The sequence below is a fragment of the Mytilus edulis genome, chromosome 10, assembly GCF_963676685.1.
Source record: "Mytilus edulis chromosome 10, xbMytEdul2.2, whole genome shotgun sequence".
Lineage (NCBI taxonomy): Eukaryota > Metazoa > Mollusca > Bivalvia > Mytilida > Mytilidae > Mytilus > Mytilus edulis.
In genome coordinates this window covers 44,233,706-44,257,622 of record NC_092353.1, presented here as the reverse complement: position 1 = coordinate 44,257,622, position 23,917 = coordinate 44,233,706, and the positions used below count along the sequence as shown (strand labels likewise).

The 23,917-nt window shown below is 30.9% G+C and overlaps 1 protein-coding gene across 1 annotated transcript in view; it reads left to right on the top strand.

Annotated features, from left to right (window-relative positions):
• LOC139491255 (uncharacterized) overlaps positions 1–20,444 on the top strand; it is a 32,300-nt gene extending 11,856 nt beyond the window's left edge. The window contains exons 4-9 of the mRNA XM_071278786.1: positions 430–494; positions 1,012–1,104; positions 3,180–3,428; positions 4,472–4,519; positions 17,270–17,349; positions 19,023–20,444. Coding sequence (XP_071134887.1) covers positions 430–494; positions 1,012–1,104; positions 3,180–3,428; positions 4,472–4,519; positions 17,270–17,349; positions 19,023–20,313 — 1,826 coding nt within the window. The 3' untranslated portion in view covers positions 20,314–20,444. The remainder of the gene's footprint in view (positions 1–429; positions 495–1,011; positions 1,105–3,179; positions 3,429–4,471; positions 4,520–17,269; positions 17,350–19,022) is intronic.
• Positions 20,445–23,917: the final 3,473 nt, after the last annotated feature.

Genomic DNA, 23,917 nt, shown 5'->3' with positions numbered 1-23,917 from the left:
ATCACAACATAGAAAAACACATGATAAATTATCAATTGGAAGGCTTAACTCAATAAAAACATGTTAATTAACACACTATGAACAAATAAATTTGATCTGCAATACCTGAATGCAAATGCACAGTTAATAAAATATTAGGGACAAACATTCAAGGCCAAAAAGCAAACAAAAAAGTCCAAACATGAATTCTAAATTGAATAGTCTTCCATTTTGTATTTAGATGTCTTTTAGGTTGATACTGAAACAATTCAAATAAGTAAAATCAGTTTTCTACTAATAGATTTACTAGGGATCAAAATTGAGTGAAATATACTCTTGTGGATAACTCCCTTATAAACTAGAAGATTGAGAATTTTATCTTGGGTGTTATTCTTTTACATAAAAGGGTATCATAGGGTATGTAAAGTATAACCATTTTTTATATTACAGATATTATATCAATGGATGATTTTCTCAATAAGCATGGAGAGTTCTCTACATGGATAGAAGAAGAGGTAACATATAGATTTAGCCATGTATAATTAATTTTCATATTCATAGATGCACAATATTTGAAAAAAAATAGCTCAGATATTAGGACTGTATATTCAGGAATTTTTATGAGGTTTTTGATAATGCAATCAGGTGATTAACACAAATATTGAAAACTTGCATTCTGATATCTGATACGTATATCTCATCTGTATCCAGATTTCTTGAAATTTTAAACATAGGTATTTATTCAGAGCTCCGAGAGGTTTGTCTTATACAGATTGCTCAATTTGGTACAATTTTTCTTTCATTGCAAACAGCCAAATATCTATCAACCAATGAAAAAATCTCTTGAAAACACCAATGTTAAAAAGCTTGAAAATGTCTGAAATTTATTGAATTTTAATCACCAATTACAGGGACATGTTTCCAAATTTAGCAATATTTTACCAAATTTCAAGTTTTTTTTAATTGATTCAAAGTTGCTTTTGATATATTATAAAGAAGGAACTCTGTACATTCTAAGGATTTATTTTTCAGAAACATAAATGTACAAAGAATATGACATCTCCAAAGTTAAAGGCATACTTCAAAGATTTTATGAAGTTGTGGAACAAGAGAAAGTTGCCTGGGGTATGATTAAAGATTAGCTTTTACAAAAATCTTCTCCTCTGAAACTACTGGGCCAAATTTAACCAAACTTGGTATCTAGTTTAAAAAATGTGTGGCTTGACCTGGTCAACCAACCAAGATGGCCGCCATGGCTAAAAATAGAAGATAGGGGTAAAATGTAGATTTTGGCTTATAACTCTGAAATCAAAGCATTTAGAGCAATTCTGACATGGGTAAAATTGTTTATCAGGTCAAGATCTATTTGTCCTGAAATTTTCAGATGAATTGGACATTTCGTTGTTGGGTTGCTGCCCCTGAAATGGTAATTTTAAGGAAATTTTGCTGTTTTTTGGTTATTATCTTGAATATTATTATAGATAGAGATTAACTGTAAACAGCAATAATGTTCAGCAAAGTAAGATCTACAAATAAGTTAACATGACCAAAATGGTCAGTTGACCCCTTTAGGAGTTATTGCCCTTTATAGTAGATTTTTAACCATTTTTCGTAAATCTTAGTAATCTTTTAGAAAAATCTTCTCCTCTGAAACTACTGGGCCAAACTTAACCAAACTTGGCCATAATCATCATTGGGGTATCTAATTAAAAAATTCTGTCCGGTAACTCGGCCAACAAACCAAGATGGCCGCCATGGCTAAAAATAGAACATGGGGGTAAAATGCAGTTTTTGGCTTATAACTCAAAAACCAAAGCATTAAGAGCAAATCTGAAAGGAAGTAAAATTGTTGATCAGGTCACGATCTATCTGCCCTGGAATTTTCAGATGAATCAGATAATCGGTTGTTAGGTTGCTGCCCCTGAATTGGTAATTTTGAGGAAATTTTGCTGTTTTTTTGTTATCTTGAATATTATTATAGATAGAGATAAACTGTAAACAGCAATAATGTACAGCAAAGTAAGAACTAAAAATAAGTCACTATGACCAAAATAGTCAATTGACCCCCTAAGGAGTTATTGCCCTTTATAGTCAATTTTTAACAATTTTCTTAAAATTTGAAGATTTTCAATAACATTTTCCACAGAAAGTACTGTTATAGATAGAGATAATTGTAAACAGCAAGAATGTTTAGTAAAGTAAGATCTACAAACACATCACCATCACCAAAACACAATTTTGTCATGAATCCATCTGTGTCCATTGTTTAATATTCACATAGACCAAGGTGAGCGACACAGGCTCTTTAGAGCCTCTAGTTTATGTTATATGATGAGTGTAAGGATAAGCATTGAAAGGAGCATATATAAGTCTTCTTTTTAGGCCCTTTGAATTTGAAAAATCAAAAAAGTGTTATAAAACTACCAAATAACATCCTTACTGATTTTTGAATTTTGTCATATTAGAATTAAGGCTTCAAAGATCTCACATTTAGAGTAAAGCAGTCAAAACTGCCAAAAAAATATAAGAATCACACTGTTTGTCAATCAATCAATGTGTCTTATTAGCACTACTCCTATGAATCAACTAGTCAGATACATGCATCCTGTTAAGGGCAAATATCTTTTAACCTTTGAGCAATAATACATCATCAAACATGGTGGCAACCTTTACTGAAAAAGGGAAATTAACAAAATTAATCACCCTAAAAAACATAGTTTCTAAGAAGGGATACTATAACCAAAGTTTTTGACATTATTTGAAAAAGAAAAAAAAAGGATGAACAATTATTTAAAGATCAAACGTCATGGTTACCAGACTTAGTTTCATATATGATATGTCAATAGTTGTTCCTGCAATCTACACTGAATATAATATAAAAAAGAAGATGTGATATGATTGCCAATGAGACAACTCTCCATCTGAGACCAAATGACACAGACATTGTTTATAGTAAAAGTTTGATATGCCATTTAACTTTCATCATCAGACACTCAAGGTTTACTATTTTGCTTTCCGAGCTGCATTTCTAACTGGTTAATGACCAACATTGCCTTTATTGATATGAAGCAAAGAATTTTATTGCTACTTTCATGCATGTCATTCAGCCTTATTGAACAAAAATAAAATATTGCTTATTTGTAAAATTTGTGTGTCTTAAAATCGCAATTCACTTACCATATGTTTTTCTGTTATTTCAGAAATATTACAGAGGTTCAACAGACTCTGAGAGTCCCTGTCCTACTTATATTGCCAGAGGATTTAGTTTTGATGAGGAAGTGGTCTTTGATTCCAGAAAACAACTCTGTAGACCAAAGAAGAGACTTTCGATTGAGACACACAATGTCCTTGATTCACCATTTTCAACATTTGGGAAAACACCACCAAAACGATTACCTGCAATGACAAGTCTACAGAAACTTGAAACTCATCATGAACTTGAAACACAGGTAAACACTTTTGAATTGTTGCTGTTTTATGTACTGTAAATTCAGAAATTATTGCTTGCATTTATTATTGCGATTTTGTCATTTTGACTAAAGTGCAATTTTAATTTTTGCAATATTGAAAAAGTCCTGTTTAATTCATTTAAAAAAATAAAAAATGCGAGTTTAAATTATTGCGATCATAACCCTGTTGTTATTCGCAATAATAAAAACATAGTACTAATTTCTGAATTTACAGTATAAGCATTTAAAGTTTACAACAGTAAAAATTCGAAATTTATTTGCTGTAATAATTGACATCTAACAGTACTCCATATTTAATTTTTAAAGAAAATAAACTGGCCATTAAGTGTTTAAATTAATGCAGGTATTCTTCCCTTGGTCATCCCAACTCTTTTGAATTACATGGTACTCCCAATAGAGTGCTCGTTTCTCATAGTTTTCTATTTAAATTGATGCCATTAAATAGAGTTAAAAATTATCAAGATTACCTCCCCTTGATCATCATCAAACTTTATTAACCAATAATTCATTGAGACATTGATATACTTGTTTGAATGTAAAAAGATATAGTACTAGCCTATGAAATGGTTACTTTCAACTTGGACCTTAAAAAATCTGTTCAATCTGAAAGCAAATTACAAAATTACTTTCAAGCAATTTTTAGACTTGCAAGACTAGTTTGATGAAAACTAGTTTAGGATGAATCTGTCTTAAGTGGCATTTTATAACAAGAATTTTATTTCTAAACTGTTGAAGTATTGTTATTTTAGGGACACAACTATGCATAGATGTTGTGGCTATTGTAAATTAAAAATATGAAGAGTTATGAATTTTAACAAATTGGCCATCCCAGTAATACATACTTCTTGAGTTTGTCTGTAATCCAAAGATATGTTTTCCCCTTAATTGGTTGGTGTCAGAAAACAGTTGAAATTTTACAAAAAAAATAATTTGGTTAACTGGTACAAAATTCAGGTCAGTGGTAAATGGTCCCATGAAGAAAAACGATTTCACCTATTGAAAAAATGATTTTATATTCACAGAGAGGATATGCTTCTTTAAACAGTCCAGCAGAAGAAATAAAGGAGCAGGTAAGATTTCAATATAAAATTGAGAAAGGAAATGGGGAATGTGTCAAAGTGACAACAACCCGACCATAGAGCAGACAACAGCCGAAGGCCACCAATGGGTCTTCAATGTAGCGAGAAACTCCCCCACCTGTAGGTGTCCTTTAGCTGGCCCCTTAAAAAATATGTATACTAGTACAGTGATAATGGACGTCATACTAAACTCCGAATTATACACAAGAAACTAAAATTAAAAATCATACAAGACTAACTAAGGCCAGAGGCTCCTGATAAATAGTTTAAGAATGATGTTTTTTTTTTATGAATGGCACAATTTAAGAAGATAGAATCTGAACAGAACAAAATTATCAATAATACAAGATCTAGATTAACAAAATATATACTTTTATAATAAATTCTATTTTAGTCCAAACTGTTGAATCAAGTCCATTGTTGAAGATGCACAGAGACTTATCTGAGCAGCATATATAGTCTTTTAAGAGCCTCTAGTTTTACAATATATGGACCATAATTTGCTATTGGGCTCGTTTCCTATAACTATAGAAAAGTGATAAAAATGTGTATTACTGTAAGAAAAGTTGTAACTACATCTAAAGATGCCTTTATTTTTATCAACATACAAGTGTATGCTACTCTTCCCTAGAAAAAAAATTGAAATTAACAAATTTTAAAGATTATTCGACCGTATTTTTGTGTCGTTTCTCGCGTTACTTTTCGCTTCCGAAGTGCATAACGCTGACTGATTTTTATAGATAATCGTCACCGTCAAATTCGTAACTTTTGCTTTCAAATAATAAAGAACATCGACCAATAAGAATAGTCAGAAGAAAATGCCGAGAACTATAAGTATTTCTGTAGCAGGTGTAAGAACACTAGCGTTACTTTGGTTTCCAATTTCGTAACGCACATTTTAGATGACGTAATCTGCTTTGTTGTAATAGAATTCTTTATAACAATATGCAAATATGAACTCTCGCGAGATGTTCAAACAGGTAAATCAGAGATGATTTACATTCTAGTTTTGTTCTTCGTAATAATTAAGTTAGAAAATGACGTTATCGTTATGCGTTACATTTCAAACGAAACAGAAGTCCATTTATTTCCTTTTTTTTATTAAAATTGTTTTTGTCGTTAAGTTCTAATCATTTCCGATCATACGTGAAACATGTGACTAACATGTGATCACGCCCTTACGGCCGGATGTATGATATACTAGGTCTAAACATTGTTTTTGTTTCCAACGGGATGTTAACAAACATAATCTGTAGACTTGTTTCGTCTTGTTTAAAAAAGGAAAATACAATTTTCAAAGAGATTGCGCCGGGGGTCTATTATTTTTCCTATGTGCATAATGTTACATACTATCTTGTGTGAAAATAAATGCCCAATGACTTGACAAAATCGATTTCAGATTTGACAGACGTTATAACACACTTTGTTTCCTGATAACGATGTAAAGGGTCCTTGGAAAATTCAATAGACATTACGTCTCTTATCATTGTGCCGATGCTCGTTAGATTGATTTTGCTTCAGCAGTAAATATTACTGGATATTTTAGGTGAATCAAGATAATTTAATAAAAAATACATGTTAATATACCGTTACACTTGGAACGTACAAAGTTGATATCTTTGTCACAATTTTTAATTATTTTTTTTTATTCATGTTCTGCAAACACTTTTCAGAAACGCAATAAACTTGTCAAAGGAGAAGTAAACTTTTACCATGCATGACTTGAAAGGAAGTACTTTATTGATTTTAGCCCACTAAAGTAGGTTAAAATGTGGAAACCATGTAGATGGTGTACAGGTCACAAATATCACATGGTGCCTATTTTCATGATTTTAAAGATTTTAATTCCAAGTTAAAAGTTTTTTTCTTTACTGGATTTAAAGAATTTTACATTGCCAATGATTTGGAATAAATTGTATATAACTGGAATTTCAAAACCAAATATAAATACATTTTTTTGGCTAAAACATCAAGATACAACGATTATGGTATTCTGTATCAATGAAGAAAATATGGAAATTTCTGAATAAATTGTACTAATTAATTTCAAAACAAGCACATATTGAGGAGTTTTATAATACTGTTACATTTAAGATGGATTTTAAGAAAAGGTATACTGTTCAGATTATTTTAAGCAGATTTTGCAATAAAATAAAACTAAAAAAATGCTTTCGGTTTCTTATGGTTTCCTGTCGCGTTTAAAAAAAACTTTAATTTAACATTGAAAATAGATTTTAAATATTAACATGAAGCAAGTAACACTAGTAATGGTGTTCATTTATGTCTTTTGAAATATATTGTGCAAAATAAAGAAAATAAAGATTGGTTTCCTGTTTGGTTTCCTGTCACGTAAACGGTGAATCAAAATGTATTATTTTTTTTCTTGAAAAACTCAATTGTTCCATTAATACTATTCTAACACCAACACAACCCACAGAATAAAAGTTAAAGTTTTAGAACTTATAAAAAAGGATACAAAAAGAAACCAAAGGCCGAATACCAAATTATGGTCCATATTCAACTTCTCTGAAACCAAAATTTGCTTGAATGATATATTTTTATATGCCAGACAACAAGGACATATTATGGTATACCATTGTCTGTCTAGTATAAACTTGCTCATTGTGCTTCTCTGAATATATGTAGCTAGTTTTTGTCTCGCTTCAAAAAGATTGTTAAATTGAGTTTTAGGCATGCTGTTTTTCAGCTGCAGCTTCAAAAATGTACATTATATTCGTTTGGGATTAGGTCAGTTTATGGGCAACCACTTGTGGTAGGTCAATGATATTTGATATAGATATAGGAAGATGTGGTGTGAGTGCCAATGAGACAACTCTCCATCCAAATAACAATTTAGGAAGATGTGGTGTGAGTGCCAATGAGACAACTCTCCATCCAAATAACAATTATAAAAGTAAACCATTATAGGTAAATGTGCCTTCAACATGGAGCCATGGCTCACACCGATATGCAGTTATAAGCATTGGCACATCTCATTTCCATGGAGATTATTTGGCCTGCTTCCAAAGTTATGGTCTATTGACTTTGAAACCTTTGCTTATTTTACATGAATTATTTTGTGATTAGGAAAGTTTAAGGAGAACCATTAGTGATAGATCAATAATATTAAGTATGCAGATGTATGAGCATTAGCAAATCTCGTTTCAATTGCGTTTATTGTGATAAAGAGCAGTTTGGGTTTATAGAGTCTTGGTAAACCTATACAAATAGGACAAACACAAAGCTAATGGAGGGCAATCAATAGTAGAATAGTTTTTATATGACAGTCATGCATGGAACATATTTTGGTAAACTGTTGTCCTTCTTTTGGTCAGTCCATCAATGGTCTGTCTGTTTGTCCGTTCATCCGTCCGTTTGTTTGTCCGTCTGTCCAGCTTCAGGTTAAAGTTTTTGGTCAAGGTAGTTTTTGATGAAGTTGAAGTCCAATCGACTTCAAACTTAGTATACAAGTTCCCTATGATATGATCTTTTTAATTTTAATGCCAAATTACAGGGTTTACCCCAATTTCACGGTCCACTGAACATAGAAAATGATAGTGCGAGTGGGGCATTCGTGTACTGGGGACACATTCTTGTTTTTTTTTACATTTCACTCTATAATTCATGGAAGTTTGATTTGACTTAACCATTTAAGTGTTGATTCGATTTTGCAAATTTTCTTGTTTGACATACCAGAATTATGCAACTTTAACTCTCAAATTGAAGTTAAATTTTTGCATGTTGTACCATAACTTAAGTATATGCTTGATTTGTTATTGTGTAACACACAACTTAACATAATTATTGGAATTGGTGAAAGAAAGATATCATTTGATTTTGAAATTTTTTCAATATGAAAAAGACATACAATATCATGTCTTCTTGGTGCAGCTATCAAATTTAGTCTTTTCAAAGTTTTGTACATTGTAAGATTCAATTTTTCTGTTTTTGATGAAGCTGAAAATTGGCATGAAAATAATATTTGAATGACACATCAGATTTTATTTAATTTTGTTACTTGAGATAAAGAGAAGTTTGACACAATGACTATACATGCATTTTCACTGCATGACAAAGTTTTTGTATAGGTGGACTTGAAGTTGAGGGAATATTTTGTCATAACTGCTTCCTTTGACTTATTAGAATAACATGTAAATGTACAAAATCCTGTACTTCATTGATGGAAGTGTAGTTTTCTTCCATCTGAGGGGCCTTGGTGGCCGAGTGGTCTATGTAATTGGGTGCACTCGACTCAAATCTTAATTGATTAGAGAAGTGTCATTTTTGGAGGTCGGTGGTTTTCTCCGGGGACTCCTGTTTCCTCCAACAATAAAAACTGAAATAGCCATGAAATAGTCTAATAGTGGTGTTAAAAACACAAAAAATCAAATCAAATTCTTCCATCTGAATAATTTATATACTTTTTTAGAAGCTAAGATAAATCTGAGATTTATGACTATATACTATACATTGTATTTACATTAATCAATGGATAGGAAAGCAAACCTTGACCTACATTGTATTTAAGGTATATGATTAATTATCATGAATTATTTAATAGATTGTAGTCGGTATGTCAGGTTTACAAACACACTAAACACACGGTAAAAATAAGAAGACATGTTTTTTTTCTCTCTCTAATAACCTTAATTGAGTAATGGAGTTGTCAAATGTTGAAGCATATCTCAAGTAGTTGTAAGTAGCTCAGTTGGTTTTGGTGTCACTGAAAGTGTTAAAAAATCTTTATGGTGAAGTGGTGCAATAATATCAATCTTCTGTCTACCGGTATATATAGACCTTTTGAATTTGTGCACTTTCATTTACTGCTACCTAAGTCATTGTGCTTTTGTTTTTATGTCACAGTAAGGACCGATTGTTAAGTGATGTAATTTATGGCGATTGACATTGGTTCAACCGATGTTACTCATTTATTTAAAACAAACAACTCAATGTTGGACTATGAAATGATATGTGAAGAAAATATGTCTGAAGAGTATTATATTTGAAACAATCCACAAATATTTTATTAAAGGGGTGATTTTTTCTCAATTTTTAGCATTTTTGTCTCACTTGACGGACTCAATAAGCGAGACATAGGAATGATGTTTCCCGCGTCAAAGGCAGCGTTAACAATGTATTAGTTTGTGATTAGGTCTAGTTTATGGTGAATCATATGGTAGATTATTTGGCCCTGCCCCCACAGTCATGGTCTAACGACTTTGAAACTTTTGTTTAGTTTACATGTATTAGTTTGTGATTGGGTCAGTTTATGGGGAACCACTTGTGGTAGGTCAATGATATTTGGTATGCAGTTGTAATGTATAAGCATTGGCATATTTCATTTCCATGGAGATAATTTGGCTCCACTCCTTAGTCATGGTCTATTGACTTTGAAAATTTTGCTTAGTTTACATGTATTAGTTTGTGATTAGGTCAGTTCAAGGAGTGAACCCATCAGTGGTAGGCCAATGGTAATTGGTATTCAGTTGTATAAACATTTGCACATCTCATTTTCATGGAGAATATTTGACCCCGCCCTGTCAGACATGGTCTATTGACTTTGAAACATTTGCTAAGTTTATATGTATTTGTTTGTGATTAGATGAACTGCTAATGTTAAGTCAATGATATGGTATGGAATTTATTGGTATTTGCATTGTAATCTCCATGGAGATTATAAATCCCCACCCCTCATCATGGTTCATTGACTTTGAAAATTTTACTTAGTTTACAAGTTAATGTTTGTGTTTAGGTTTGTTTAAAAGAACGACTTATGATAAGTCAATGGTATTTGGTATGCAGTTGTATAAACATTGGCACATCTCATTTCCATGGAGATTGTTTGAATATTTGCCTCACTTTTGTAACATGATAAAGTATTGCTATTTTAATTTCAACATTTGCATAATCAAATTACAAAAAAGCAAGACATATATCTGTGATAACAGTTTATTCTACATTGTTTTGTAAATTGATGTACTAATATTAAAACAGTATTTTATGGGAAATTGCAACATAGTCAAACTCAGCTTTGATATTGATATTAATAACAATGGTTTTAAGAATTCACCAAATGATTTTGAAGGCAACAGGTCAAAAGTCAAGGTCACAACAGCAATTGTTTTGCTAAATTTTGGTTTCTATATATCTTCTTTTGAACTGTATATCCTTCCTTTATCAAATTTAGCTCGTAAATACCTTTTGGAATAAACAATGCTTGTGATTTTTGGTTCACTGTGTCAAAAGTAAAGGTCACAGAGCCCATTAATAGTCTGGAATTTTGGTGGATAATGCATCTATGGGTTTGAAACATACTTTTGATTTTGGGTTTAATATTTAAGGATAAAGTCACAATGCCCATAATAAGCCTGAAATTTTGGGAAAAGGTTTCTGTTAGCACCATTAATCTGTGGTGGATAATGCATTTTTAGATTTATAGAAACACCTTTTTTATTTTTTGGATCACTGGGTCAACATGGTCAAAGATCAAGGTCACAGCACCCATTTATAGAAAGACATTTGGTTAAAAAAATATTGTTTTTTGTTATATCATTAGAGAGATGTACCGATATCCATTCATTACCAAAAATAGATTTTTTAATGTCCCTTGCAAAAAAAATCTTTTCTTTAGATCAGAACCTGACAAAAAAAAACCTGTTATATTATATAAATCATGTTCCAACATCAACCCCACAAACAATGTTTGAAGGTTATACGGGAATCACCCTTTCTGTCTGTCAAATCTACTGTTTTGCACTGTGATTTTAAAACCCTGAACCATGCCGGACTTGTTATCAGGATTCAACAGGTTTTTAGAACAAGCCAGAATAACGTTGGTGGCTTTTATATGTTCAAAAGTTTAGTCATATAATATATGTTAAAATGAAACAAAACTCTTTATTTAAATCCAAGGTTACTGTGTGACTAAAAGAAATGTTTAAAGACTGAGGCTATACTAGTTATAGTAAGGTAGATTATGTAACACTATATTTTAGCATGAAGATAAAGAAGATGTTATGTACACCTTAATACAATTAATTCTATACAGATTATATTATGACAACTGCATTGAGTGTGATTTGATATTTCAAATCTCAAAACAGTTTAATTTTAAATTTTAAACGCAAGGCTTTGTGTGCTATTTAGATACATAAAAATAAATCATGGAGAATAACGTTGTCACATGATATCTGTTTCATTATTTTATATAACTATTAAACTGTTCTCTGATTTGACAGATAAAATAAGAAAAGTATTTGTGAAAGATTTATTGAAAGTATGAAATGAGATCCAGGCTGGTTTTTTTTTATACTGATGAACTTAAAGGAGTTAAATTTTATTCATGTAAATTTATGTATTACAAAACTGTCAATTGACTGAACATGGTGAATGATCAACTTTGATAACATGGGTACCAGGTAGTAACCTCTGACCTTCTTCAGCAAAACTAGCAGTCTTAGTCAAAAGATATCAGAGTGGCTACCAAGGCTTCATGAATAAATTAAAGTGAGATAAAAGTCTTTGAGACAGCACCCCCAACAAAACTAGTTAACAAAGTCATGTATAAATCATGTTACCATGTAACAATCAAAACAATTTGATGTAATCATTATGACATAGATATATAATGTTTACACATCTATGATGTAAGAGAAGCTTAAACACACAGAGTAAATGTCTTGTTTAATGTAAAAATATAAGAACCTAGTGCATCTTAAATACCAAATCAAAACAAGGCAGTACACTGAAGTAATAAACGTCAGATGTAGATATTGATTTTGGTTCAAGTTAGAACATATTATCATCTGCGACCTTGCACTTGGATTTTCAAGGTTACTTTAACAGCATGGACTATAATGCTCTACTCTAAATAAACTCTAATTAAGTCATGGTTACATCTTTGTCTTTATATAAAATATGACAAGTAGATTTAAATCTACACTACTGATCTATTATATTTGATAATGTGGGTGGAGGTCTGATTACATAACATAGACACATGTAAGATTTGTAGAATATATATGTCATGTGACGTCATAGCAACCATAAAAAAGTAACTTTAATTAGATATTCAAATTATAAATCCAAAGTATTTCTCTAATCAGAAAATGAAAGAACAAAATATTTTTGTGTCTATTCATAAGCCATATCTAAAAAAAAAAGTATATTAATGGGATATTCCATTTGTAAATCCTATTATCTTATCAGAAAATGGAAGAACAAAATGTATTATGTCTATTCATTAGTCTCTGATAGTTTGTAAAGAGAATGTGTTATAATTAAAGTTTGAAGAAGTTAAATTAATGCTAAATTGTAAATAAATATTTTAGTAGATTAATGCTTTAAATTATATAATAACAATAGAATTGTAAATTATATCAATACTTTATTCAGAAGGAGCTTTGACTTGTTGAAGATTATGTAACAAGTTTTTGATTGAACTAAAGATCGTAATATCTAATTGGTATTTTAAAAAAAATGAAAAAAATTATATAGATATTAATTTTATTTACCCTTTGGTACATATATGCAGGTACTACTGCAAATTCAATGATTTTTTTTAATGGCATAAAATCAAATAAATTTTGCAATAATATAAACTCACATTTTGATTTTTTGCTTTTGATACTTGATACAAAACATATATATGCATGATTTCACTGATAAATCTTGCTTTATTGCCAAATAGTTGCACCATTAAGTTCTGAACTTACAATTTCATTATACATATCTGTGTTACTATGATTGATATAACAAAATTATCAGAACTCTTAGATAAGATAAAATAATTGATGATTCACATGCTTAGGTTCCAAAAATGTAACAACTTTTAAAATATTTCTGATTAGGAATTCAAAGAAAATATAATTTTTTTTAGGAAGAAAAAAGATAAAGGTTCCAACCACCCTCTAAAAAAGAAAAAGAAAATAAAAGCTATCAGTTCTGAAGTACTATTATTTTGTTTGCTTAAACTAAAAATATATTTTTTTGTCCATGCAGTTTCTCAGATAATTTTGAATGCAAATAGTTAACTTCTGGGGAGATTAAACTTGATGTCCTCAACTTCACTAGCCATGGTTTTCGATCCATACCCCTCCTCTCCACATAACCCTTGGCTAGTGAAGATGTAATAGGCTCTAGCTGCTTAGTCTTATTGTGATAATGTGATTGGCAGAATTAGTTAAATTATAGTAATAATAATAAAGTTTGAATTTTATTATAGGGCTGATATTATATGGTCAGTAAAAGTAGGGTAAACATTTTAATTTTGTTTACGAGTTTGCTCTGTAATGTAAAATCATTAATTTAGGTACTTTCAGTAGTGGAGTACACATTTTTATTTAGGGGCTAGCTGAGGCCCACCTCAGGGTGCAGGATATCTCAATGCATTGGTGACTCATTGGTGGCCTTTGGCTGTTATCTGCTCTTTGGTCTGGTTGTTGTCTCTTTGACACATTCCCCTTTTCCATTCTCAATTTTATTGACCTTACATTGACTTCTAAGGGGAACTTAACATTTTTATTCAAGGGTCATCTGGTCATTGCGAATATTGAATTTGATAAAATAATCAATACCAAAACTAATTTAACCCTATGATATCTGTTTAGGATGTTTACACATCAAATAAAATGAAATATTGTTAAAACTAAAAAAAAAACTGATAATTGAACAGTTTCTTATCTGAGTCATAGTAAGATAACATTAAGACTTTGTTTTGGTCAAAGTTTAATTTCAATAATCTGATATTGTGTCTATGTTTTATTTAAACCATAGGTAAGGATTTATTCTTTTTGTTATATCTGACAGATTATGTAATAGTATAAACAATGTAATATTATTTTAGTAGGTAGGTACTTTTATACATGTATTTTGTACCGTAATGAACCATTCAGTATTAAACCAGCATGGTACATGTTCCTATATTTTGACCGATCAGGTTGACCTTTGTTTATGCATCAATCAGCTGATGTCATATGTGTTATAAAACAAGTTACAAGAGTACAATTATAGCAGTAAAGCATTATTATTTCATGGAAAGGTAGCACACACCAACCACAATTTTTTTAGATTTTGTCATGCAATAAAATTTTTGTGATATTGAGAAAAAACCTGTTTGATCACTTTAAAAAAATTTCAATATGCGAGTTTAGATTATTGCGATTATAACCAGGATTCTACTTCGTCAAAATTATCTCCCCATTACACCAGTTCATTTTCACAATCGTAGAAATGGAAGCCATTGTGGGGATGACGTGCTGCCAATTTTGCTCATTGAAACCGATAAATTTATCCAAATTGCATCATTATGATCCTTATATGTCAGTTGTATTTTAAAAGACAAATGTATCAACTAGCTAAATGAGCATCAGTTAATGATCTTGTCTGCATTGATTCAACTTGAAACTATTGTCTGATCGGTTGTCAGGTGGAATTTTCAAAAATTCATAAACATTAAAAAAAATTCTAATTAAATATTTCGTGGAAGGGCAGACTAGATTTTTTTAGTGGTTGAAGACTATAAACCCTAGTTATCACACACAATATAATTTTTTGAAGAGATGCATTTTCATCATCCAACTTGAAAGACTGTCGTCAAGTACTTTCAGTAAAAAAATAGCTATTCGAACACACTACTCTGTTTTTGTGATTCATTAGATAGGTATTTCACTTGACCCATACATTTCATCTTTTAGTACTGTGATTTTTTTATGTTATAAAGTCAACCTGTAGCTTTGATATATAAAAATGATAGAATCTGAAGCGAGACGATGTATGAAATATTCTTGGTTTGTGCGATTTCAAGACAAAATACTGAACTCAAACTAGCCCTAACATAAAAAGGTGCACTCGATTTTCTCTTTTCCATACAATTGTTACCCATTTTTGGAACTTTTTCTTGAGTCACATAATGAGAGTGCAGACACGAAAATACCTAAACTAATAGATTGATATGTTTTCTGTCCGTGGTAATTTAAAAAAAAAAAATCGGAGGATATGCATTTTCTACATCCAACTTGAAAGATACCCATGTCGTTGACTTGATATCTAATTGTTCTGCTTACCGGTAACTATATACTAGATAAATTGAAAACTTGTGCAAATGGTGTTTTTAAAATAAAACACTTCGTAATTGAGAAGAAAATTGTCATTTTATTTGTTTCTATTAACTTTTAAAAATGTTGTCACTATAGTAAACATTACAGTAAGAATTTATCGCCTTCTCAAACAAAGAGCTTCGACTCTTTTGTTCTATTTCAACTGGGTTTCCGCCTGAACCCTGCCACAGTTTTTTTGCAATAGTAAAAACATCACAATTATTTCTGAATTTATAGTAGTCATGGAGTCATAACTTTGTACATCCTCCATTTAGTCCCTGAGTTTGATAAAAAGTGCTAATGTTGAAGACTGTTTGTTACCTTGAGATGTTTTAAGCTATATTTGTCTTTGGGTTGCTGTCTCATTGACACCTAACAATTTCTGTTATTCATAGTAAAGTAAGAAATTAGTCTGAATTATCTACATTTCTATGATATTATGGGGGTTATAAAGATTAAAAAAAAACATTTCTGGTAACAGCATATGTCATTCAAATCATGCATTGTAACATGATTTTGTTTATATACATTTAATCTTTTTTATGAAATGAAGTGAACTGGAGTAAACACAATTGAATTTACTTTGAAAAATACAAATTACTGTTTATATGGATTTGTCAGCAACATTTTACAAATGTTTATTCTTTTTTTTTATAATAATGAAAGAATAAATAAAGGATAAGTTGTATATTTAATTATTATAATATTTATAAACTTGAGGTTTAAGCAAGTACTTGCATGAAAAATTTATCTGCAAGCTTGTAAAAGGAGGGTCATAAATCCATATAGATAAATTATTACTATTATTCTGTGCAAAAGAGAAGTTGGTGAATATCTGGATTAGGACAGTTACGGGTTATTGTGGACTGATCTATCAATCTTGCCATCATATAATTTGTTTTAACACTATGAAATATTTACATAAACCAACCATAAAAAAGTTTTAGTGGGTCACAAAGTTCACTGAACTTCAGTTTTTCTTTTAACAGGCTATTATTTGAACTTGGAATTATTTTCAATTATGGAATATGCATAATTTCTTTTGTTTAAAATTTTTAACAAATTCCATGTTTATTTGGTATCATTATCTTTTGAGCGGTTAATAACACTTTCTATACAATGTATTTTGGTTAGATAGTGTTGTGCGCGGCACAGTACATTCTATTGAAAAATATACTATTTTCTTTGTAATAGAAAGTGTTGTGCGCTGCACAGAACATTTCAGTACAGAATAAACATGGAATTTATTAAAAATTTCAATAACAAGAAATCAAGCAAATTCCATAATTAAAAATAATTCCAAGTTCAAATAATAGCCTGTTAATTTTGCAGTACATGTATCAATTTCCTGTAAAAATATTCAAAAAAAGAATTGTTCAACATGTTCAATGTGTATTGCAATTTTTCTGTACAATGTCATGTATTATTCCCCCAAAGGCATCTATGTATTTATAACAGTAACAGAGATATTATACACACATATAACAGACTATTAACTTTTGTCTTGACCTAATGTCACAGAATAACAAACCATTAGATATTTCCATGTGCACTGTCCAATTTGAATGGCTAAAGATCATCACTGGTAACAAATTATAATTTGACTCTTTTTAGATTCTTATGAATTATTTTGATTTTTTTCTAGATTCTAAGTCAATATCAGGTACCAGTAAAACAGAGCAGGATTGATTCTGATCAGGATAGTAACAAGGAAAACGCACATAGGTATTTATGTCAATTATATCTGCTAGCCTAAAATCTACTGCAACTACATTGTATTGAATAGTCAAAAAATACATGGACTATTTAACTTAGATGGAATTTTTTTGTTGGTGGTTTTTGTTTTAAAAAACTGTATTTAATAAGAGCCATGGTTTTACACTTAAATTCTTCATTTTAAAGGACTTAATTTAAAAAGATGTATGATTTGGTCCATAAAATTGCAAAAAAAGTTGAAATGCTTTGTCATTTCAAAATTTTGTAAATTTGATTGATAAATGAGTAGGATAATGTGGTCTGGTTATAAGTTCAGACATATGTCACTGTGTTGTCATAAACATGTCAAAATTGACAAATTTTACCTAAAACGGTGATTTTTCATATTGTTTTTTGTTAAATGAAATGTGTGAAGAACTGTAGCCAAATTACACATTTTACTGAAATTTTTTATTCCTCCTTATTTCAATTTTATAAGACATTATGCATTTTGTGTAATAAATTACATTTTTGTTACGGCTGTAGATTAATGGCATTTTGTCAAGGCTGTAGATTAATGGCATTTTGTCAAGGCTGTAGATTAATGGCATTTTGGTTTTTGCAAGAACGTTGGCTGCCTTAAACAAATGTGAAACTAAACAACAAAATACCCAAATATATAAATGTTTTTATGTATAAAACTGTTGCTGACTTTTAAAATCAGAAAGGGTGAGCGAATTGACCTTACATTCTCTAGTACTATATCCCTTTTGATTTGTTGCTACCTCAGGTAGTCGGACATTGAAAAAAAAACATAATATATTTGTGATTGTTAACGCAACTTTCAGCACTTTTGGCTTTATTGTTGAGGAAGCAGGAGTTCCCACAAAGAACCACTGAATTTTAGCACAAAAACTGGCTTTCCTAGTCATCAATTAAGATTGGAGTCTAAAACACCTGCCAATGAAATCACAACCTCAGTGTTGACTGGCTAGTCATAACTGACAAAAACAAAATACCATATTCACATACAGAATCACATGATACTTGAAGTTTATGTTAGTGAAATTTATGTATGCCGGAGAAATTATCATGTTGCTTTGGGGCATGGTTTATTGTCCAATCATTCAATAATAATTGAACTTGAACAACATTTGGTTTTTATGCCCCATTTATGGGTATAATGTTTTCTGGTCTGTGTGTTCGTTCGTTCGTCCGTCTGTCCTGCTTCAGGTTAAAGTTTTTGGTTGAGTTTTTTTTTTTGATGAAGTTGAAGTCCAATAAACTTGAAACTTAGTACACATGTTCCCTATGATATGATCTTTCTAAGTTTAATGCCAAATTAGATATTTTATCCCATTTTCACGGTCTACTGAACATTGAAAATGATAGTGCGGATAGGGCATCCGTGTACTGGGGACACATTCTTGTTTATTAGACTTTTAAGCATGTTTTTGGCAATAACTTTTGCAGTTCTCTTTAAAATTTTAATGTCAAAGCAACAACATAATTAAGATGAGAACAAATTTGCCCATAAATTGAGCAGAAAATTCATATGCAAAAATATTATAACTTATTGTGTACTATATATGCACCAATGATGGAAACCAATTTTACTAAGAAAAATTAGGAAGAATATTCATACAACAGTATTTATGATTTTAACTACATGTATAAAAGAATGTTAACTTTTTTATTTTCAGTGTTGTTGAGCCTTATTATGTGACACCATATTCATGGGCTAGCGGAGGAGAAAGGAAAGATACAGAGACGTCGTCTGACCATTTCTCATCATCATCGAGTCTTAGCAGTCAGAGTGACGTCTTTCCTGTGTATGCCCAAATTGTGAAACAAAATAAGATACCAGTTGTAAAGAAGTCAGAGATATCTATTCCTAGTCAAAACTCCCCACCTCCAATACCTCCGCCCCCAAAACTATGTGGAGATTATTTTGAAACGGAGAACTTTAGTTCAGATGATGTCCACTATAAATCTGTGGACATGGACTCAACTGACTTACCACCCCCACCACCTCCAATGGATCAGTCCAGTGATGATTCACAGTTAAATGCAACCTTGCCTCCTCCACCTCCAGTGTATCAGTCCGGAGAAGATTCTTTTATAAATGAGACTTTACCATCACCACCAGGATATGCTGAAATTGGATGCCTTGATGACGATCCTGATTTACCAGATGATGGAGAATGGAAGCCCCCGTCTGCAGCAAAAGTTTACAGCCCGAGAAAGTTTAAACTTACAAAGTCTACGTCAAAAGAGAGGATATACTCAGAAATTCCTCCCCCTGTGGCCCCTAAACCAAAACGGAAAATGTTTTTTGATTCATTGTATAAATCAGAGGAAGATATGTATGTTGCAATGAACAGTAATCCTGTACAAATTGAGAGAGATAATAATGAGCCACCTGTACTATACTCAGATTATGCAGTACCAGCTGATGTCATAGCAAGTGACTTCAACAGAGAACCAGATAGCAATGATATAAATAGACAAGCCAATGAAAAAGGGGAAGACAGTGAGGGTACATGTGAAATACAGAAAAAATATAGTGTCTCTGTGGATAGCGAGGATAATTTTGGAGTAAAATCAAGTCTTCCACAGAATGATCAGGTTGAACAAAGTGAGAAAACTGAACCATTTATATTCAGAACATCAGGTAAAGGGTGTTCAGATGTGCTCGGCGGGTGTACAGATACAAGTGCAATAAATGACACTGTTGATAGCTCTGATCTTGAGAGAAATAAACATTGTAACATAAATCAGTTTAAAGATGAAACTCATAACAATGTTCTAGAGGCGTTTACAAATGAGAATCATTCTGGAAAATATGCCACAGATAAAATTGATGTTAAAATCAGCACAAAAGTTAATCCTAGTCAAAATGTACTTGAAACTGACATTGACACAGTTAATCCACCAGAAGAAAAAAAGAAGTCACTGACTCGATCAAAGTCATCAGAGACAATAATTTGGTAAAATATTGAGATTATACTGTCAAACTTAGAAACATTTGTAGCTAATTTTTCCGTTATATACATGTATTTCATAAAAGTACAGTTGATACTTTTTCATATTTTTGCCATACAAAATCATCTTAGCTTACACAAAAACATCTTACATGTCTTAGGAATATATGCTATTGTTTTCATGTAGAATGGGCCTGATGGGGGGCCTCATCACGATTCACAGGTTGATTTTTTTGTCAATCATGATTCACAGAAAATAAATTTCCATGATCACGGATCACGAAAATATATAAAAAAAAAAAATCTGTAGAAAAACGGATCACGATAGCAAAAATGTGCCGATCACGAAGAACAAAAATAACCCATCAGGTCCCTCATGTAGTTAATGATAAAATTTGTACCTTTAGTTTCCATAACATGGCTCATATATCACTTTTCATGATAATGCAGTAGGATTCTTATGATTAGTTTTGCCTGCCTGTTACCAAAACCACAGAATGCAGTACAAAGGGAATACAGTATGGAGGTATACAGTATAATTTTTTATAAAACTTTATATTTCTGAAGGTATAAGACCTGGAGGCTTCAGACATACTATACAGAAGGCTTATGGTACTGAGTATCTGTCATATTTTCTTTCCTCTTCGATAGGCAAGGATTAATATATTACAATCTAGTCCCCTCCCAACCACAGGATCATAATCCTAGGCAAGTGAATATGATGTTCTTTGTCCTTGTCCTCATTTTATAGGACTGAGACTACAACTACTTTAAAAAAGTGAGTTTTTTTGTCATGTGAATTTTTCACTCATTATAATACCTACTTAGTAATAGGACAACAATTATTAATATATGGGTTTCTTGCAAAGTTACCAACACAATAAATCAAAAGACATATTTCTCTCTGTATGTATACGATACACCTTATTATTGTATAGCAATATAATATTTCCCACAGAAAGTAACCAAAAGTTAGCGTGCAATAAATTCTAATATTGCACTAGTGCAATAAATCTTCAAAATTCATGACGTCATCAACGATCAAATCTTAGTTTAAACCAGTTTTTACTTTTAAATATTATATTGCTATACAATAAAAGGGTTATTGCATGAATATTGGGGAATATTCATGCAATAACCCTATAATGTTGTTAGTCCAAGTTGGTGTATCTAATTTACACGAAGATATTATTGTCAATGCAGAAAGATAGTTTCCAATAATTATTGGGGAGGGGTCTTTCATCACTTTGACCATATGTTTTAGAAAAGCATGATAAATACATGGTATCCAATTTAATTCAAAGACATTTTGTTGTATTGATTTACCAATAAAGATATGTGGGCATATGTCAATAAGAAATCATCAAACTCCCACCAAAAACTTGTAAAACCACCTTAAGATCAACCGTAAACAAAAATACCACCTTAAGATCAACAGTAAACAAAAAATGCCTATACCATATGCCAAGTCATCATACAAACAATAATTGTTAATCAAGCATGGTTTACTGGACCTGTAGATCAATTATTCTAATAGTAAACACATATATTCAGTACCATATGGTCAATTGATAGATTTTATGCTGTATATACAATTTTAAATGTCAATTCACTATTGTGTGAAATTTCTACTAAATTCAAACTTTGATATAAATATGTTGACAGATTTTTTTTATAATATAAATGATTGTCAAAGAGAAGTTTGATGTCAAAGTTAAAACACAGAAGTACATGTATATACAGTACTATATATGTCTATGAATCATATGTATTACTTCAATTGAAGTCTTAGGTGTCTTGATTTAATTTTTGTTGCAATAGGGAGCTGTCGTTGACATTTACAGTACTAGTGATTTTAATTTCCTTACACATATATCTAAAAGTATGAATTCACAAAACTGTCAATGCTATCACAAAGAAAAATTTATAGAACATTGAAATTACTACAATCTGGTAACCTGAAACTGTACATGTGTTCATGCTTGTTGCACAGCAATTCGGCATGGACCTGCAAAAAGAGTCAAAATGTCATCACTTGGCGTCTGTTAACTTTACAAAGACATCTTCTCTGACAATACTGGACATAAAAAAAACTTGGCAACATTGGTCATTTATCAAGCCAAATATTAGCAATAATGTTTATGCCAATCATGGTATCTAGTTTAAAACATGTATTGGATGACCATGTGGCCAACAAGGCTAAAAATAGAACATTGGTGGGGAAATACAATTTTATATATTATCTTAAAAACTTTCATATGTTGCACTTTTCTGTTTCAATATCCACACCTCTTTTGGGAAGATATATAATATTCATAGATATACTAATTTGTTAATGTACTGGTTCCCAGATATGATCTCTGTGTTTCATCTCAGCGACATAACTTGGGAATGTTACCAGTATAGAAAATCATGGTAGCACCTGAAATTTAATTCTTAAGAGGTCCAAAAGATGAGGTAAGGGGTAGTTTATGATTTTAGTATAAGTTTAAACTCTTAGAAGTTCATGGTATATAAATGTTTGAAATATACTGCACAGCCTTATATGTTGACCTTTAAATAAAATAGTTCTTATCAAATTTCCGTTCTGGGATACAATTTTTCACAAAAACTTGATCAAGAAAACAAAATCTACTAATATGTCAATAATAATTAAAATCGTCAGTTGACACCTTTAATATTCATGAAATATTTGTCACTGGATGATGATCAACCATCAATTAATCAATCAACACCTTTTTGTTGGTTGGTTGCTTAACGTCTAATGGCAAATATTTCATAAATGTTCAGGGCTATGAAACAAATATGTTACAGCAAAAAATGACAACCACTGAATAACAGGCTCCTGACATGGGACAGGCACATACATACAGGATGTGGTAGTATTAAACATGTTAGCAGGATTCCAACCCTCCCCTAACATAAACACTGTCTGCGGGAAGATATTATATAGCAGTTTGATTTTAAAATTCATTCATTAAAGAGGAATATACTCAAGATTTATTTAAACGATGATAAATTATGCATGCACAGATTTTTAAGTTGTTTGCATAAGTAAGAAATGAATGTCTAGTATTTTTTTTATGTTTAATCAAGTATGCATTTTATTATGAATAATAAATTCCCAAAGAACTTGACCCTGACCTCAGTGTCCTTGAGATAGACAGAGCAGTCACGAGTATGTAAACATTAAGAATGACAATTCATTTTAACCTATGAGACATACAGAAGTTGGTCACGACCTGTACGACAAACTGAATTATATTTCTACGTATTTACATGATTTATATTGTCCGAAGAAAATCGAAAAAGAGATTGAATATTAAACACGTTAGCCAATTTATTATTATGTTCCTTGTCAGGTGGATAAAAGATACATGTTTCAAAATTGAATGTTATGTGTTTTCATGAAAGAACTGGTACGTTGGATTTCACATGTAAATATTAAATAGCATTAGCTACGAATTCGTCAAAAAAAAAAATTATTATGATTTTTTTTTTTAATTTAATAAAATCGTAATAAATAAATAAAAATTTTGCTATCACTGAGCAGTCTATTTGGTTCAATTTTGTCAAATCAGACTAAAAACATCACTGGTGTATTATTAACTTGC